The sequence below is a fragment of the Acipenser ruthenus genome, chromosome 13 (assembly GCF_902713425.1).
Source record: "Acipenser ruthenus chromosome 13, fAciRut3.2 maternal haplotype, whole genome shotgun sequence".
NCBI classification, from domain to species: domain Eukaryota; kingdom Metazoa; phylum Chordata; class Actinopteri; order Acipenseriformes; family Acipenseridae; genus Acipenser; species Acipenser ruthenus.
Window position 1 is genome coordinate 1,248,545 of NC_081201.1, and position 20,270 is coordinate 1,268,814.

Sequence of the window (20,270 nt, forward strand, 5' to 3'; positions counted from 1 at the left end):
AGCAAACTTAAGGACCATTCAACAGTTGAGACGAACAAAAGAGTAAATGAATTACTTGAGATGTGTTTATTGCTTGTGAGAGGCAAGGGGATTCATACCAGCTAGTAAACCTGAAATGGCCGCAAACAGGAACAGGTTGTTTTATCCATAAAGTATAAAGTCTGACAGTTCTACAAAATGATTTCAGCCTTTTCGAATTGTGTACAGATCCCTTAGAGGTCTTGGTTCTGTTGTGTCTTTGGACAGAACTGAGACTGGTTTGGTAGTGTGGTTGACATCTCAAGACCAGTCCACATTGTGACAGCTGCTGCTTGGGAGAGCTCTGAACAGCACTGAGGGGACACATTGTTAGAGCGGTGCATTTTTAAAATAGAGAACTTATTCCACCCACCATGACTTAGTAACTGCAAACCACCTTCCTGCATCTGTGAGTTACTTTCTTTCCGGTCGGCATTAGAGTTTAAAAACAAATCAATCGTGAAACCATACTACTTTAAATACAAACTTTTTTTGTATCCTTTATTTTTATTTTTTAAAATGCTAACTATAACATTTGCTTTTACATAACACTGATTATTACAAATAATATATTTTGTACTTTACTGTTTATATATATATATATATATATAAATTTAACACACATGTACAAAGAGCGCATCTCTTTTTAAAGAAAAAAAAAATGCAAGCTCCCGTTAAGAAACGGGAGAGATGCACCAGCCCGGACTTCCTGCCAAATTAATAGTCGGAGGCAGACACACTGCCTTGCTGAATAGCATTATACAATACAATGTGAAACCATGTTTAATGCCCAATTGAAACACATTTTTTATTCAATACACCAGTACATAAAATGTAAAAGTGACCGCATTAATAACTAGAAAATACTCAATGGTAAGATATTTAGTAATACTGAAAGAAATCAGAGTAAATGTATTTGACAATCCAGGGGGAAAATGCCCCACCGGCCACTAAAAGAGATATTTTTTCATGTTATTATGGTATCTAACGTTTGACAGCATGATGGTACATTGTGCCATTATTAGTTTCACTTGAACCAAACAATAGTTTCCCCCCCAATCGATTTAACAAGAAAAGTTAATTTTACTGCACTGAATAAAAGGCCGGTTTTAACATGCATGAAGGAAGCTGGAATGCAAAGAGCCTTGTGTGTTGGTGAATACACAGTGTGATTCTGTATTACTTACGAGTAACTGATTGACGTTCCAGAAGATTGTGTCTGGTATTTGTATGCTTTCAATAGAAGCAGTGGAATGCTACCTGGATGAATAAACACCAGGCAATGTCTATTTATATATATATTTTTCAGTCCACTCATTTACAGTGACATCCATTTACAAGGTCATCTACACTGAGACATTTAGAAAATGAATAAAATAACAATAAACAACCAATCAAACATCTATCTGACCTACATTCAAAAAACTAGGCAGATGGTGAACCATTGAACTCCCCAGAATTGCTTCTGTTGTGGTTGCGCTGATACGGGTTACAGACTGAGCTCTGTGACTTGCGCAGGGACTTCTGTCTGAATGATAATGGCGCTTGCTGGAGTTTTTCTGTATGTGTGCGCAGAATGAGCTTCTCCGTCCTCTGCTGCTCTCTGTCCCACACAGGCAGAGGGGCTACAAAGTGTTGGAAGGTATCTCATAACGGGGCAGCCTGAGGCTATATAGCAGTCATTCCAGAGGGGGCTGGTCTATCGCCTGGACAGTGAACCGGGTCTGCCAAGTTGCTTTCAGTGCCTTAAAGGTGCTTCTGTGTACGTGGAGGGAAGTTAAAAAATGATAAAAGTCAGAAAACTTGGGAACTGAAGTTCTCAGTCTATTCTCAGAGCAGGCTTGTGCAGCATTCGGACTCCCCATCAACATACACCTCCACCCAGGGTCTATGGCTATGAGGGTCCCATCCTTTCCATGCTTTCCCTGAGCTGATTCCAAGCAGAACTGATTCAAGGTACCCCAACCGAATCAGCCAGCAGATAAGACTTAACCTAGTCTGAGGGATCCCCGGACAGAACGCCATCGCACCTCCTAACCGATGCCACGCAGGTCGTCCAGCCCGGTTCAGATCTTCACCACGCAGCTGGGCGACTTTGTTTTGATGGCATCAGAAATCATCTTCGCCCCAGACTCTCCAATCGAGTTACCTTGAAGACTGGAACAAGATGAGGCATGAAAGAGTTAAACAGCTCGCTGCGTGTACTGTAATGAAACCAAATGCACTGCCTGTCGTAACCTACTTTATGTCACAAGTACTTACTTTATATAGGTGAGACGATGGTCTCCAGTGAGGGCTTTAGCAATAAATATGGCTCCATCCATCCCCAGTGAGTTCTCCTGAAGACTGTTGAAAGTAGAAGGCATATTAAAAGCACATCCTCGCATGGGTTAAAATGTTCGTGCAATATGAGAAAAAAAAAATCTGAAAGTTAAACTGTCAGGCCTTCTGATTAGAATATAATGGAGATGGTTATTTAGACGCCTTTAATTACAGCCGGGTTATTTTTGCTATTGCCCCCATTTTAATTGAAAGCCCACAACGGATCGTGGCTAACTAGATGTTTGTCTCAGAGAAGAGACACAGCGAGGCAGAGCCTAATCACTTACTTTAGAGACCTGAGTGTGCCATTTATTTTTAGTGCGTTGGACATTGCTTTGGCTCCTTCCATCCCGATGGAATTCCCGCGCAGGCTGGACAGAAAAGAACAATTATTATATAATTAAACTGAGGGTAGAAAGAAAGAACTTCGGGAAGGCAAGAGGTTCATGAAAAGCTTAAGATAATTAAAAAAGAAAATATAGATAAAGAATTGTTTTTGTTTCAAATGGGAACAGAGCAAATGAAGGCTTCATCTAATAAACTGATAATGTGGGATGACACCCCTTTTTGGTACAATAAATTAGTTCTTGTAGAAGGAGAATTATGAGGCGCAGGTACTCACTCAAGAGTGTGCAGGGTCTTGTTCACCCTCAGTGCATCTGCCAGGGCAATGGCTCCCATCACACCCGCCGACACTCCCTGCAGACTGGAGACAAGCAGCGTGCGGTTAGCCCCCCTTGGCTGTCTGAGGCCATCCCCTCCCAGACCCCCCCCCCCCCCGAATAGGAAACAGACTCACTAGAGCATGGTGAGGGCGGTGTTGGTCTTGAGAGCGCCTGCCAGGGCTACCATCCCTTCGTCCCCGATGGAGTTCTCCTGCAGGCTGCAAACACACACAATCTGAACTGAACTGGCTGAGCTGATGCAGACACACATGACGGCCTTTTAACTAAGGGAAGGTTTCTGCGCCAGGTCAAGATTAGCGAAAAAAAAAAACTGGACTTTGGAAAACCGGGGAAAAAACCTTAGGAAATCTGGTCCTTTCTATAGTGACCGAGTATAGATGAAGATGGGATAGACGTTGCATCATTTCAACTGTTGTTTGATGGGGGGGGGGGGGGGGGGTTGCCTTTCAAGCTCATTGCATTCTGATGATATATTAATTTAATACACAACAGTCCCAAGAATAACTCTTGCATCCTGTACTGTCCAGGCGCAAGCAGAGAGCACAGGGCGCTAGTGAGAGCTACCTACTCAAGACTCTGGAGGCTGCTGTTGGACTGTAGTGCTTGAGCCAGGGCTTTCGCAGCTTTCGACTTGATGAAGTTCCACTGGAGACTGAAAGACAGACAAGGGAACACAATCAGGAGCAGCCGTTGATTCTCTCTCTGTCCCACACATCTTGGCGAAAACTATTGCAGAAACCCATTGTGATGTGTGAAGAATAAATGTGCCACCCTCGTTCTGTCTGCATTGGTGGTAAATGAATGTTTTGGGGGTACCCCTTTGCAGCTGTGAAATGGCTTGCTGGTTAAGATCTTTTGCATGTACTTGATTACCTATTCAGGGATTCCAAGACATTGAAACCTGTACCATACAGAAGAAACCCATGGACATAAATTAGAGTCATCATTAATAGGCTAGTTTCACAAGAAAGTAAACAAAGAAATGGAGCATCTGTAGCGCAGGGGCAGGTGCATTTTTCATTCCTGAGTTTTCTAGCACTGAATCAGTTATTCTTAAAAGGGAATTTAATGTCAAGTTGATCCCGAACAGATTGGAGCACAAAAAAGCGGTTTGAAGGAGTGATGAAAATCTCTATATTGGAAGTGTCATATCTGCTGCAGTGTTGTATAATGATTTTATTGTTTTTTAAATGTCAAGCAGTCTTCTGTTTAATGCACATGGGGTTAGGTATGCATATTCCAAAAAAGGTATCCTGCTGGATACCTGACTGCGTTCAAAAGTGTCCCTGATCAGAATACAGCACCTTTGGGAATGGAACTCCATAGAAAAGGTCAACTCAGAGTGTGCTTGAATAACAGGAATTATTTCCCATTTCCTTAACAACCAGGCTGGTACACTGAACTCCCAGCAGCTTTGCTGACATTGCTGCCCCCACGAGGGTCAGGCGAGTTGAAATCCAAAGATCACCAGGGCAGGGCTGCTGAAGTTGGTTGCTGTTTAATTTCCTATACGTTTAAATGTTAACATATTTGGAATGTCACGTTAAGCAGCAGTCCAACAGAGTTTAAAATAAATGACCACCATGGTATAGTAATGTAGAGGACTATATGTGCACAACACTGATGTTCATAAAGTATGGAATAGACCTTGCATAGCGCTGAATATTAAATTAATTACATTAAAGTCAACATCATCGTTTTGGATCACGTATACAACTTTAAACTCTAAACACCCCAACTCTGAAGAGGAGAACAGGAGAACAGAGCCTCGACGGTCACTTACTGCAGGGAGGTGAGGCTTCGGTTCACCTTCACTGCTCCTGCGATGGCCTTGGCTCCCTCGTCGTGCAGCAGGTTAGCAGTCAAACTGGAAGGTGACATGACGGCAGGGTCAGGGTTAGGGTTAGGCAACAGTGTCTACAGCCATTTAAAACATAGGGGGCTGATTGGGCTTCTCGATAAAGGGTACAAATAAAGTAAATGTTAAAGTACAGGAAAATATCAGACATGTCTTTAGACGTGATTGATTCTGTAACAGACGGTTCTGTTCAAATTGGGAAGCGGTGTACTGCTGACTGTGTGACTTACTCGAGGTTTCTCAGTGTGCCGTTTTCTAGTAGTGCATTGGCGAGCGCCTTTGCACCTTCCACCCCGATTGAGTTCTCGCGAAGGCTGAAACACAAAAAACACACATTTAAGGGGGGCCGCTATCCAAAGCTTTTAGCTGCATGCTAAATTTACATGCATAGTGAACAAAAGACACATGTGTTTATCTGATAACGTTAAATTGCTCCTAAATCCTAATGCTCCCAAGAGACCTTCCAACTTCTCGCTGACCCCATACCAAGGTTTCTATAAGCAGGAGGGGAGACCATTTATTCTGGAAGAACAGAGACAGCGGCAGGCAGGCAGACAGGCAGAGTGAAAGCCAAAACATTCTCCAGTGAACTGCAGGTTTCCCTCTGAAGCCCGTCAAGCTGAAAAAGCCATCTCATGGGTGGAGGACGGAGATGAATGGGTGGATGGATGCATCGTCGATTGGTCGGTTGGTTGGCATACTCACTTCAAGTCGATCAGTCCCCTGTTGTGTTTGAGAGCCTCGGTGAGCGCCGTCACCCCTTTGTTGCTGATCGAGTTGCTCTGGAGGCTGAAAACAACCACAAAAACAAAAAGCGCAGTTAATGGCTGGTCACACAGCAAGGGCAAACTGTCTGCTGCTGATGGTCCTGCTGTGGGTTTGCAATGGAATACCAATGGGTTGTTTGAAACCTTTCTGCTACTTACTCGAGAGTGGTGAGGCTGTGGTTCTGTTTCAGAGCCTTCGCCAGTGCAATTGCACCCTTGTCTCCAAGCTGGTTGCTGGAGAGCCTGAAAAGAAAAAAAAGAATATCTGAGAGGGGAAGGAGACACGGCCTGCAATGTCAGATACTCCACCCTGAATTACACTACAGTGGCTTTTTAAAAACAAATGTTGTTTGGCTTTTGAACCATTGGGTTGAATCCCTTTCTCACCCTGATCGCTGTGCAGTGTATATTTTTGTTGTATTCCTTTCCCCATCTAGGTAGTCTTATCATCTCGTTGCTTATGGGCACCTTTAAAGCTGGAACGCCACCCAGACAATCCCTATTGAGTGATTGACTCACATGAGTTCTTTCAAGCTCCTGTTGTTCTTCAGTGCTTCCGCAATGCGCTTCACTCCTTCCGGGCCGATGGAGTTCTTCTGCAGGCTGGGAGACACAGAGGAGAGGTGAGCTGCACGAGCAATACCAACACAGGGCAAAGCTACAAGCGCATTTACAATAATATAGCGCCTTTCATGAGAAGCACCCCAGGACGCTTTACTATAAAAACTCAAAAAAGCAACTGGCCAATCAACCTAGCTCAAACATAAGCAAGCTCAAACAAATACATTTTAAAATATGAGTTAAAAGATTTGACTATGCCAGCATTGCTAATATGACTCGGGACGGGGTTCCAAAGGCAGGGAGCAGAACTAAAGGCCCTCCTCGCCCCTCTGGATTTTAGATGACTTCTAGGAACTACCAAAAGTTCAGCATTCGCTGATCTCAGGGTGGGACCAGGAGCATGAGGTGCCAACAGCTCCTGGAAATATAAAGACCCAAAACCATGAAGGGCCTTATAAGAGTAAGCAGAATTTACCGTCCTGTGATACAAAACATATAACTGCCAAGAATTAAAAAATGTAATGGTGCACTTGGTGAAGTTATAGATATCAATCCACCTGCATTTCTCTCACTGTGTGCTCAGTGTTCTTTGCTTTTTACTGTCCTGCTGTTTTTTAAATGACCTTCTATTTAGCACAATGCAAATCTATTTCTATTCAGCAACCTACCACATGGAGATGGAAACTGCCCTTGAATCTTTGTTGCTAGAAATATTTCCTTGTCTCATTTACTTTCTAAAATACCTCTCTCTATTAATGGTTAGGCAAGTAAAAAAAAAAAAAAAAGGTGAAAATTCACAGTAAAATTCAGTTTCCTAAAGCATGCCAGCTGGTTTAACTACCTTGTGTAAATGTGGCCTGTGAGTAGGACTACAGCGAAAATTACTGAACGATTCACATGTGATTAAAAGGGTTCAAAACAGACAGAGAGAGAGAGTCAGACAGCGACTCACTGCAGGGTGCAGAGGTTGCGGTTGGACTGTAGGATCTCAGCTGCTGCCTTGGCCCCCTCTTCTCCAATGAAGTTGTTCTGGAGGCTGTGGAGAAAAAGAGCAAAACACAGGCTGATCAGCAGAGAACTCTCCCTCCCAACCACACAGGATCCGCTACGCTGCAGTCACAGCAGTGATCCTCTTTGCTTTTCACATCACAGGTCTGTATTGATTGTCTTTGGCTGTACCGTCCTCCAGCCATCACTTACTTGAGCGATACAAGTCCTTGGTTTATCTTGACTGCGTCTGCCAGCGCCTTTGCTCCCTTCGGCCCGATGTTATTGCTGTGGAGGCTGTGTTGAACAATAAAGCATCTGTTAATTAGGACTGGGAGGCTCAACGTTGTTACATTGTGAATTAAAATGTGGTCTCAACATTATTTAGCATACCCTGTCGCATTTCACTGTCTTTACAGACGTCTTCCTCTACGTGGTAGAACACACGTTATTCCACATATGTATTTCACAAGGATAACAAGCAATGGTTAAAAACGACTTAAATAAAGGCATAAACTTATATACAAAATACATATAAATTGTGTATACGTTCCAGTGTATTTATTAGAATTAATTATTATAGATACACATTTTACTGCGTACGCATCTTGTATTGTTGAAAGCGAGAGCTGAGATAACAAGGAGAACTAGAAGTAGGATCCGTTGTGGTTTGGCATGCTGCAGAGGTGTGCTGCACTTACTCGAGTGCAGTGAGGCTCCTGTTCACCATCAGAGACCGGCCGATGGCTTTGGCTCCTTTGTTGCCAATGGAATTCTCAGCGAGGCTGCGGGAATCAAACACAAGGGAGCAGCGCTCGTTATGACACTGCAAAAATATGACCTTGTTTCTCATGACTCTCCAAATTAGACTCCAAGAGTGGACCCACAGGGAATGTCACAGCAGTCCTTTCAGTCACTGATGAGCAAACTCATTTTTGGGGGGTGTAAAAAGAATGTCCCCAGCATGTCTTTCTGAGATATTGATCATATTTGGGGGGTGTCTCTGCACTTGTAGGCGCTCATTAAAACGTTTTGCATTAATTAAAGGATGGCAATATACACAACACAAACATGGAGTGTAGATATTATATTGGTCAAATCGAGCAGTATGTGCATGCAAACGCATGCGGCTGACATTTTTACACAGTCTAATGGATGAGTCAACCAGAACACAGAGGCCACAGAAGCAGTTAAACGTGATAAAGTGGGACAAATGGCAGGGGCAGCTGCCAACAGACAGGCGGCGTCCACACTGAAAAAGTAATATTGCTCTTTAATGAATATTGCAGAAATTACTGTCTGATTTCCCTCCAGCTGGTACTGTAGTGGTTAAAGGTTAAAATGTGCACATTATGAATGCAGATCATCCGTGCCGGAAATAGCCTGGATTTGGACTTGGCTGCTGGGTCTGTGTTTCGCACACGTCACGTCTGAACACAGATTCACTGCAGGGCGCCGTTTCTCTCCCAGACCGGAGCGCGCTGGCATTTAGAGCAGATTTCAATCCCAACAACTCAATAATGATCTTGATCTTATTGATGGAGCCTTACACCTTAGTAAGCCCCTCATCTGTTGAGCCATATTTCTCTGGTAACAAGAAGCAGCTCAGCGCAGAACATATATCTGATAGGTAAAAACACTTCAGCAAGCCCCCAGTCACAACGCGCACGTAATGGCATGACTGACAACAGCGAGTGGATGACAAGTAGGTTAATGTATTCCGAATGGGTAATTACATGCTAATAGCATGACCACTCAGAATCACTGCAGGGACCATGCATGCCAGGGGCTAGGACTGGAAAAGGTTCTGAATCACACCTCAAGGAGTGTGTGTTGATAAGACTGCCAAGTCCAGATCTCAAACTGAGACCAAACAAGTGAACCTGTGTGCACTGCAACTTACTATTCAAATGATTTTGTTACTGGTGAACTGTCCATACTTTTTTTTGTATTTAATGAATCTCAATGCACGCGTTTGAGTGGGGAGAAAGGCTCCCCAAGTCTGGAATCAGTGCACATTCAACCATAGCTCTTGGATAGTTTTTGGATTAAAAGCTCCGGAGACAGACCTGATCTTCTGAATGTGACAGTCCTTGGCACTCAGCAAGCTGCCTAGCAAATCCATGACGTCATCTTTGAAATTGTTATTTTCCAATCTGGAAACCAAAAAATGAAAAGCTTGTTAGATGAGAGAAAATGATTAATCACACTAAGCCCACAATTAATATTGTGCCCTCCAGCAATGTCCCTGTAAGTAAGCATATATCGTGCCATGAATTAGTGTAGTGATACAACAGTCCCCCGCCCCGCTGTATACCTGAGGTTGTTACAGTACAGGAGCTGGGGCAGCAGGCTCTTGACGATGCTGTAGTTCAGGCAGTTGGAGAGGTTGGTCTCCTCCGCGCACTCCTCAGACACCTGCAGCAGGTAGGCCAGCACCGAGCAGGTGACGGAGGTGAGCTTGCCCGCCAGGTTGCCGTTGCGGAGCGACTCCTCCACGGTACGGGCCAGCTCTATGTGCTGCAGCTCCTGCAGGCAGTGCACCACGTTGACGGCGCGGAGGGAGACGGTGTAGCCCGTGCTGAGGCAGCCCTGCAGGAGAGATATGGCAGGACCTCGGTACCCACTGTGCTCATCCCTGGCTAGCAGCAGGAGTCCCGAGAGGGGCTTGACCACATGCGGGGAAAGGAGCCCCGACAAGAAACGGACAAAGATGTCCAGCTGGCCGTCTTCGGACTGCTGCGCCCTCTGCAGGGCGTTCTTGAAGTGGTTCTGGAAGCCGATCTTGGGCCAGGACATGCCGTTCTCCGTGAAGAGGTCAAAGATGGCCCGCTTGGCAGCCGTGTAGTAAAAGGTGGCGGCCAGGTACTCCTGCAGGGTGAGGTGGGCGAAGTAGTAGACGGTGCAGACCGGCGAGTCCTCCTTGACAAGAACACGGCTGCAGAGGCTGCCCTGGAGCGAGGGCAGGTCGATCCCATAGGCTTTCATGTCCTGCTCGTAGAAAGTGTACTTCCTCTTGATCAGCCCATAAAAGGCCAGCTTCCCCAGGTTTGCCATCAGCTTCCTGCTGTTGCCGAAGGCTTGCTCAATCTTCAGGGGTTCCTTGTCCTTGCTCTGCAAATCCCCTTCCGCCACCATCTTAAAGAAGTGAGAGTACAGCTCAGTCCAGGTTTTGGGCAAGCCCTGTCCATCCTGGGTGCCGCTCCTGAGGAGGTAGCCGAGGGTGGAGCCCACGATCCAGCAGGTGCAGGGCATGTAGCACATCACATTGAAGACCTTGCTGGAGTTCAAGTGGGACCAAACCCGGGAGGACAGCTCTCTGTCCTGGAAAAGCTGGTTCAGGAAATCCTGGATCTCTGCCTTGGTGAAGCCTCGGATCTCTGTCATCCTGTCCACCAGGCCCCCAGGGATCTGAGCCGCCGCGGTGGGCCGAGAGGTCAGCCAGACAGACGCATCCGGGAACAGGTTTCCCCGGATTATATTGGTGATCAGATTGTCCACGGGCACCTCCTTCTTGGGGTCGGTACAGGCCATCGTGTCCGAGAAATCCAGGGTGGGCTTGAACTCATCCAACCCATCGAAGATCAGGAGGACGCGGGCCGTCCCGTTGAAAACGTGACCGGACTCTGCCATGTGGGGGAACGCCGATCTGACCAGCCGCTCGGCCGACAGCTTCTCGTAAGTGTTCAGCTCCCAGAAGGTGAAGGGAAGTACAAAGGTCACGTCCGGGTAGATCTCACCCTTCGCCCAGCGGTGGATGAAGAGCCTGAGCAGTGTGCTTTTCCCGATGCCGGCCACCCCCACCGTGAGCAGGATGCGGGGGGGCATGCTCACCCTGGTCACGGGCTGCAGCAGCTTCTCCAGGGCGATGGGCTTGGCACTCTGCCTCACCGTGCCCTTGGTGGCCTCGATCTGCATGACATCGTGCTCCTTCTGCTGGAGGTCCGAGAGCCCCTCCACCAGCAGCAGGCTGTTCAGTCGGTCCAGGGACGGCTTCTCCGACAGCAGCCCCTGCTCCATCCAGGTCCCGTATCGGCTCTGCAGAACCTCCACGTGTTTCTGAACCATCGGGTCTGCCAAGGAGGAGAACACAAGGGAGATTCAGGGCATGGGCAGACAAGACCATTTCCTCCATCTTAAAAATTCTAACAGCAGGCATTTAAAATATATCAGCAGACAAAAAAAATCCTGGCCAAACAGATTAGAAAATAGAAAATATGTCTCATGACCACAGCAGACCTGCAAGATTACATTTAAACACTAACTGAGCTGCACATGAACGGCGCACCCAGTTTTACCATTTATAGATCACCATCTCGGTACTAGAAAGAGCAAATCAAACTGTGTATAATAAAATGGAATGGTTATTTTTTTTTATAGTAACTCGTATGCCTCAGCGACCTGCACAAAAAGAGGATGTGGAATTGAATGTTTCCCGCACAAAGAGGAAAAGGAGCACAGTTAATGTATGTCAGTGAGTAAAATAACAACTGTGCTTTACTTGTTCTGTAGTTTACCTTTCTCTTCCCCTGTTACTTCTGCTTCCCCCTCAAAAGCAAACTTCAATTTCCCTTTGATGTGGTTCTAGCTGACAAAAACTTTGAAACTTTTGTCACATATATCTGTTGCTCTAACTCATGGGCGCTAACAATTGGTAAACAAGATGCAAGCACCGCTATGAAAACATTTCCAAAGAGACCCAATCCCCAAGCTAGAGCTAAGCTTGTGAAGTTCCCTGTAAAACACCGGCTGCGTCTCTACAAATTGAGAATGTTACTGTTGCACTGCCATAGCCTTAGCTTGGTTTTTTTCTCCTCTTTTGCATTAAACAAAGAGAGGTGTGAATTATTATTATTATTTGTTTATTTAGCAGACGCCTTTATCCAAGGCGACTTACAGAGACTAGGACTATGCATCAGCTGCAGAGTCACTTACAACTACGTCTCACCCGAAAGACGGAGCACAAGGAGGTTAAGTGACTTGCTCAGGGTCACACAATGAGTCAATGGCTGAGGTGGGATTTGAACCGGGGCCCCCCTGGTTACAAGCCCTTTTCTTTAACCACTGGACCACACAGTGAATGATCTGACTTGGTGAAGTGCAGAACGGTGAGCCTGCATCAAGGAGAGTACTGGAATCCAGGCACCAGCAGAGTGGGGCGCGAGGGGCTCACCGTAGAGGGTGATGAGCAGGTAGAGCTGGGAGTTGGTGGTCTCGATGAAGGCCTGGAGGGTCTCGGAGCCCAGGGTTCCCTTCCCGGCCAGGATGTCGATGACGATCCGCACCTTCTCGCAGAGCAGCCCGGCCTCCTGGATCTGCGAGGCCTCGTCACGGCTGATGAGCTCCAGCTTCCTCACGTGACTCACGATGTTCTCCAGGAAGGGCCCCGAGATCGATCTCACGAGCTGCTTCCGGTATCTGTGAATCCAAACGCCTGTGGAGCGACAGGAGGGCTTCACTGAGGAGCGCACGCATGGGAAACTGCACAAATCTACTCTGAACTGACTGCACTAGTCCTCACAGCGTGAATAAGTCACGCAAGCATCTGCAGGTTTGCTAACAGGAGCTGTTAATGCAGGGGCAGAAAAGGGCTATTTATTTAACATCAAACTCCTGATCAATGATATGCCTGAATAAGGTTGTTCTGAAGCTGAAGACTGGGTGCTGGGCTGGCTCCAGTTCAAAGCCATGTGGGAATGCTGGCTGGAATTGTGACATACAGACATACCTTCCATTTTCATCTTCATCTGCTGGTACGGGGAGGGGGTGGGGGGGGGGGGGGAGGGGTGGTCAGTCTGAGGAGATACTGGACAGGAGTGCACTTTCCAAAGGTACTTTCTAGTTATGGGTCACAAATCCTCCTCCCTTTTTTATCCTTTCTCCATTTTTCTGAAAAAAAAAATAACTACAAACATTTCTTTGGGGTCACAGAGAGAGAGAGAGTGTGTGTGTGTGTGTGAGAGAGACAGAGACAGAGAGAGAGAGAAAGAGAAAGAGAGAGACGGGGAAAGAGAGACAGAGAGAGAGACAGAGTGTGTGTGTGTGTGAGAGACAGAGAGTGTGTGTGAGAGAGAGATAGAGAGACAGAGCAAGAGACAGAGTGTGTGTGTGTGTGTGTGTGTGAGAGATGGAGAGAAAGTGGTATCATTAAACAGCATGGCGTGGGACAAAATCACTGGAGAGCGTGACCCAAAAAAAAAATATATATAAAAAAAACACAACCTAGGACCCCAGCCCATTAACTTGCATTATAGTAATTCAATTCAAATCAGTTCTGTAAGGTTTTTCCAGGAATTGAGCTTTGCAACACATTACACAGGTCTCCTACGTGGCAGGGATCCCATTACAGTATTAACAGTAACCTTTATAGTTTTGTATGAAGTACCTGTGCATGGAGGAAGGAGTGTAATTATTGATTGCACACCTGTTTCTTGGTAATGACACATTGTGATTAACATGTGCACAAATATAATAGTCCTGTGATTGCTTGTAAGTAACTCACATCTATTTCAATATTTAAAAGGCCAACCCATGAAGTAAAACAGCCAGGGACTCAAACTCAATTCAGTTTGAAGTTATTACTGCTGCAGGAGAGCACAGACCTTGCTGTGTGTCACACAGCTCATTTCCAATATGAGAGAGAACGCTGTCACACAACCCCCGGTCCACAGAGAAAGAAAATAATCGGATTTACATTAAAACAAAGAACAAGCAAGCGTGTCTTCCCAGTTCCTGTTGAAATGACCCAGTAGTACTCCTAGCTCTGAGCTCAAAGCAGCTGCAAAGAGAATGCATCCCCTTCACAATTTGATTTTTACCCCCAACAAGCAACTTAGCCAACAACAGTCAACCAATTATTTATTTGAGATAAGTTAGGCCATTCCAACTTCTTTTAGAGTCTGGTGATGGCGTATTGTGTGGGTTTAGGATTATGAGAGTTTGGGACACTATACAGAATGACTATCTGTGAGAGACACTCCACTCAGGACCCAATATTTTCACATTACATTAAACCACTTCTGCTTCCCCTGTGCCCAAGTTGAGTCATTAGAAGATAGCAGAAAAGGTGTGCCTGCTGGTGCATGCAAGACTATTACATTTTTTTTTTTTGCAGGACTGATAAGGAGCTCACAGAGACTAGAGAAGGGAGCGTTGTCTTTGGGGATTCTATTAACCAATATCCTAGCAACAGCAATATCAATATCAACAATTATCAGATCGGCTGAGCACACTGTGGGTTTCCTGTAAAGCCACTGTTAAGCCATGTCAGTGCCCACGCGCACACACGCATGCACACACAGACCTGCAGTCTCTACATGCAGCAATCTGCCAACCACTAACCCACAACTCTGCCGACTGAGCACTGCTACGTCACGGAGGAGCGGTTTCATCTATCACACTGGTGCTGGCTTTTCAAAAGTATTTTTGTAAACGATAAAAGAGGTCATGTATTTCTTTACTGCAACCACAGCTTTGATAAGCAGAATTAGTCTAATTCTATTATTAAGTTTCTTTTTCGTACGTCCATTTAAATGATTTAGGTCCTGGTCAGTCTAATATTTCTGGACATGGCCAAGACTGAAGACCTCTTGAGGTTCTGATGAACTCAAGAAATTGTGTTAAGTATTGGCAACACAAAGTTTAATCCCAACCATGCACTTGTACCATTGAGCATATTAATAATAATAACAACAACAACAAAGTGAGGTTCAATACGATATACTGCTGATACAGAAGCAGCTCTGTGTTCCACTGTCATTGCGTGACATGGCCTGTGCGTGACCTCACACCACAGACGCCTTACAGCGACCTAGTTTTCAAACTCGCATTTACATGGTATTGTCAGACTCCAACACAAAGGTGAATGCGGGTTGGTGATGCTACATCATTAACAATTAACTGAAACGGTTCCTTTACCAACACTCTGTGATGTTATCTGAAGAAAATAAATACCGGTAATTAACCCAGGTAAAGTAATGGGTTGCTCCCTAGATATCCTCTTAAGCAATCGCTTATCAGTTCCGATTTCTCATTGACATTGTTACACAGTTTCAACGTCTTTGCATTTATTGCTGAACCTGTGCTTGTACTATTGGCAGGCTTCTTTCCTCCTCCCCGTCTTTCCTCTAACTATGACAGACATCCACGTTGGCCAGGGAAGGCTGTAAGGTGGCCAGCTTGTTCATTGGTACAGATCTTTGCTGCTGTCTTTCATTAATTGCTTGGGCAGCAAAGCAAGACGAGATGATGACCGATGGGAAACAGTGCTCTAATTTTATTGCAGCACGTCCAAACTAATTATTTTGAAAAATGATCGATTAACTTTAAAAAGTACAGGGTCATGAACTCTTCCGTTTCAGTTTTCAAGCCAGCCCCTCTAGCTACTCTCTGACACACTCATAAGAGCAGCCTGAATGAGTCTGTGGTCTGCTAGCAGAGCTCCAGGCAGCTGAAACCCAAGCTGTGAGTGAACCACAGCCTGCAAGTTGAGTCTCAGCACGCTATACCTGCTCTGCAGAGAGGGAAGCCCCCACACTGCTGCAGCACTCTGAATACATCCGCCCCAGTGCATGCAACCAGTCAGACAACCAGTCAGACACTGCCCCGAAAGCAAAATGCATGGGACATTCATATAATCTGAAGTCTACCAACAGTGTCTCTACAAAAAAAAACAAAAAAAAAAACAAGCCAAGGACCAAAAGATCTCAGCGGAATAACATGAACGTTAATAGGGACCAATCAAATGGATTTTAAGATAACACGAGTTATCGAGGTATCATGCATTTTAATACTAGAAGACAAGTGATCAAGATATTCCACATTAGTAACACAAATCTATTCCAGCAGCACAGCTAACCGTATTACCGTAATTTTATTACATTTCAGTAACAACAGCTCTTGTATGTGCACGAGTCAGGCTTCAGTAGAAGGATGGCAAACCGCCCTGCTGAGGTTTGCTGGTGCCACTGCTCTGGGGTGGCGAGCCTCTGTCAGTGGGGCAGAAAAACCACTCCAGGTAACCAACACCACAACGGGTAGCGTGCCCTGCTGCCTGGTGCCACATGCACGCTGCGCTCACACAGAGCTCCAGGGAGCGTTCCTTACACTGTGATGGGCCACCAGTTCCAGGGATGGAAATAAGACTCCTATTGCACAGCAGTTCCACCCATTCCAGGTTTTACTGCAAGCTTGATTAGCCACAGTGTGTAGGTAACAAGCTCAGCTTATTAAACTCATAGTTAAACCAAACTGCTAACCCATCCCTGCAGTCTGCTCTATCGCATGGTGACACATGATTATTTTTATGGAAGAATCATTTCCAGCATCCTTACAACCAGAAACAGAGCATGCTGGAGCTGTCCCCCGGCACCCAAACCCATCAAACACAGAAGGTATCTTGAAGGTTGCAAGAATGTCAACAGGCAGGCATATTATTTTTCTATAATAGGAAAGCTGTGGCTGCTAACACCCTAACACTCACAGGCGCTGACAGACAATGCAGGAGCTTAAGGGTTCATTAACAATGAGCAATAGTCCGAGTACTCCTTTCTCAGCTCTCCAGCGCTGGCACTACCATTATAATGAGCTCCCTTTTTAAAAAAGTACTTTTCTGCAAGGTTGTCTGTCCTCTGCACTAAAACTCAATCTTTCTCAAGCTCAATTTCTTTACTGATTCAATTCATTTTTTTCTGTTTGTTTAAATGAAGAGCAATAACATTGCATTTTTACAGTGCTGTGTTTTATGAGCAGTTATCGAGCCGAATAAATCCACGGTATTAAATGAACGGATCTACTGCTGTATTAAACCTGCAAGCTAGATGAAGTGTAACCAGACCTAACATGGATTGAAATGGCAGGAGAAGGGCACACGTTCTGCTGGATGGTGATTCATCAGCTGCAGCGCTGAAATTGCATTACAAAAATCTGTCAATTTCTTCCACTCTTCTACAAATGCACCCCAAACAAATCTGGACTAGCCAAGTTTGTTTTTTTACAAACACCTCTGTTTTGGGTAAGGTGCTAAACAGCCCCGGCATGTATCTTCAAATACATGCAATATTATCAAGGTAAAAGAAGGTGGACTGCAGCCCAGCTCTACAGAACGATTCAGCTGCTGAAGGTGGAGGGCTGATAAAGAAAGCTGAGAGTCTCTGAATGTGATGCGCAGAACCTAAAGTACATTTTAATATTGTTCTAAATGACTGGGGCTGGGATTCCTCTCCTCCACTGGCCCAGAACACCCGCTTTCAGTTTCCATGCACAAGTTTCATCAAATTGCAGGGACGCGGTTTTAATTATACAGTGCCCTGAAAAAGTAGGTCAACGTACTTGGAATAAACTTTGTGTAACAATTATGCAGAAATCAATAAAAACAAAAACAAAAATCAATAAATCACGAACACTGTCCCCAGATATTACAAACATGACTTTTTCAGTGGACAGCAGGGTTATTGTCTTACTGTGAGTCTTTAGAACACTTCTGTTATAATATCAAGTGACGCAATGTGTGAATATTTTGTTAAAACACATCAAAAGACTTACTGAAATAGGTAGGTACTTTACCATCTGTGGCCTCCTCCATGGAGAGCGAGGTTGTGCCAGTAACACTGCGTACATCCAATAACGCTTCACCCACTCAATTCATCAAATCAGAAAACACGCTTTTTATGATAAGTTAAGTATGTATTTTACTGTATTTAATTACTGGCCCTAAAAGCATTTAATACCCTGTATGTGACTTACCTGTGCACAATATGTACACATATCCGTGAAATATGTATACCATATTTTATGTTTAAAATACATTTAAGTTGTCAATAAAATATATTTTTGATATGTTAATTTTGAATACTTTTTATTTCCGTATTAATCTACACACAAACACACACACACACACACACACATATATATATATAAATGTGACTCTACTTATACTATGTTAAAACATATATAATATATGCAGCGTTTCTCATTTACACCCAAGAATAGGAAACAACAGCAATACAGGAATTTACCTGATATCTTCAGTCTTCGGTACAGTTCAAATCCATGAAAACCCTGATAAACGGAACACCTGCAGCTGAACGTTAACTCGTCAATACTGTAACGTGTAACCCAGACAGGATTTAACCCGTCAACAATAATTTAAACTGCAACCGTTGAACCGCGCATCGTGTTCCACTTCCAGCTCTGCAAGCACTGTCCGCAGGTGGGACAGGAGGAAGCTGGTAAAGTTTGTAACTTTCTAGAATGACTACGAACGGGCAGGACACCGAGTTTATCGAGAATAAACTATTTTCATTTAAAAAAACAAACAAACAAAAAAAAAAACGGTTGTTAGTTAGTCAACTCGTTTTCAAAGAAAACCCGCATAATTTCTCTTTCACGCTGCACCTCTTCCTGTCTGTCTGCTCTCTCTCTCTCTCTCTCTCTTCCTGTCGAAATACTTCGCTTTTGAATTCAGTTACTTTTACTTTACCCCTATTTGTATTCAAAACGTCCTCACCTGTTCTGCACCTTGGAGACTCGAGTCAGTATATCCGGAATCCCCGAACATCAGCCAATGACACCGAATGAAACACATAAGTAATCTCAAATTGATCTTAATAACGGGACTGCGATGTATTTGCTGTTTAGCACAATTGCTAACAGCCAGGTAGCTAATAATAATTGACAAAAAAGTTTTGTAAACCTTATAAACCTTTTTTTTAAGGGATCCTAATGTTTATATAAACTTTAAATAGCTGTAGATAGTCAAAATGTTTTTACTCTAGTCTTTCATGATTAAAGAAAAAAAAATGTATTGTTTTTACGATTGAAATGAGAAACACTTCCAATCACTCTGTATTTTAAATACACAATAAAAAGTATGCATTGCCTATACTGTACCGACTGTAATACACATATGCAGCCTAAAATACACCAAAGAGACTTACATGTACCAAAGAGAGATGACCATTCACTTCCACATCTGTTCACCCTCCAATCTACAGAGGATAACTATAGTATTCAATGCAGGCCTGTTTTGATACTCTAATTGCAGTTGTCAAGAATGCAGGCTGCTGCATCAAAAGATTGATTGAACACGCCTCCAAAATGTCCTACTTTCAAGAGAAGGTGTGATGACATCAGGAACAGTCATCACAGTCCCTCCTCTGTTCCTGTTACCTGCCAGATACTGAAGGCATGATAGAAGCCAAAAGATTGAGCTATTAGGATATACTAGAATTATTAGGCAGCAAAGTCTAAGTGCCATCTTAGCCTGTGACGTTTCCCATGAAGGGGTGAGAGACGAGCCCTGGTCCGCGTGGGAGGTCTCCCCGTGCAGCAGGGTTTGCTGTGAGGCAGCCCGGTTTCCATTCATACGAAAGAGTAAACTTCATGATGTGAAAAACAAAAGTAGTAGTCACACTGAAAGAAACTCACACAGCTCTGTGACAAACGTGCAGAGCCTGTCCCTCAGGAAGAAGACTTTAACACACATCCTACAATACCTGGCCACAGTGTCAGGCTGTTTATCAGGGGTGAGGGTGTGAGGGGGTGATAGGGGTCTGTTTTAGTTACAGCTGTTGCTGTTCGAGGGGATATGGTTTTGGAGATGAAGCTGTTATATTAAGCATTGTTTCTCTGAAGCTCAGCTCCGCTCACACCCCTGTGCAGGATGTTGAGAAACCACAGCCTCTCTTTCTCTCTCTCTCCAACAGTGAAGCAACAGCTGCATCATGATGGCGGCTGGCTTAGTCAGAGCTGTGTCCTGATCGGGTCGGCTTCCTTGCTGGGTAACACTTTACATTAAGCTCCTCTAATCACAGTGTAGTTACATGGTAGTTACTTAGTAATTACACATTTAGTTACACATAGTTACAATGCTATTGCACATGGTTACAATGTACTTAATGTGAACATCTTTTTGCACAACATATGTGTCAGAAACAGGTTAGGGTTATATCGTGCAGAAAAGACTTCCACATTAAGAAGTCTGGGGCAGCAGTGTGGAGTAGTGGTTAGGGATCTGGACTCTTGACTGGAGGGTCGTGGGTTCAATCCCCAGTGGGGGACACTGCTGCTGTA

The 20,270-nt window shown here is 44.6% G+C and overlaps 1 protein-coding gene across 2 annotated transcripts; it reads right to left on the reverse strand.

Moving 5' to 3' along the window:
* Positions 1–511: 511 nt before the first annotated feature.
* Positions 512–18,609, reverse strand: nlrc3 (NLR family, CARD domain containing 3). 2 transcript variants are annotated; one of them, XM_034926102.2, is made up of 19 exons: positions 18,215–18,609; positions 12,928–13,088; positions 12,373–12,633; positions 9,517–11,272; positions 9,269–9,355; positions 7,901–7,984; positions 7,413–7,496; positions 7,165–7,248; positions 6,171–6,254; positions 5,811–5,894; positions 5,590–5,673; positions 5,115–5,198; positions 4,810–4,893; positions 3,595–3,678; positions 3,140–3,223; positions 2,963–3,046; positions 2,628–2,711; positions 2,281–2,364; positions 512–2,175 (listed from the first exon to the last, which is right to left on the reverse strand). In XM_034926102.2, exons 2-19 carry the CDS (start codon positions 12,944–12,946, stop codon positions 2,085–2,087), a joined length of 3,306 nt encoding a protein of 1,101 aa, XP_034781993.2. In that variant the 5' UTR covers positions 12,947–13,088; positions 18,215–18,609; the 3' UTR covers positions 512–2,084. The 2 variants fall into 2 exon arrangements, with proteins under 2 accessions (XP_034781993.2, XP_058891392.1); XM_059035409.1 differs by lacking the exon at positions 18,215–18,609 and having other exon boundaries at positions 12,928–14,533.
* Between the last annotated feature and the right edge of the window lie 1,661 nt (positions 18,610–20,270).

Excerpts from the sequence above, each read along its gene's own strand:
- nlrc3 (XM_034926102.2), bottom strand. Across the intron at positions 11,273-12,372 it reads CCTGCTCATCACCCTCTACG|ACCCGATGGTTCAGAAACAC; the intron begins GTGAGCCCCTCG and ends CCTCCTTGGCAG. Across the intron at positions 6,255-7,164 it reads CGCAACCTCTGCACCCTGCA|CCTGCAGAAGAACTCCATCG; the intron begins GTGAGTCGCTGT and ends TGTGTCTCCCAG.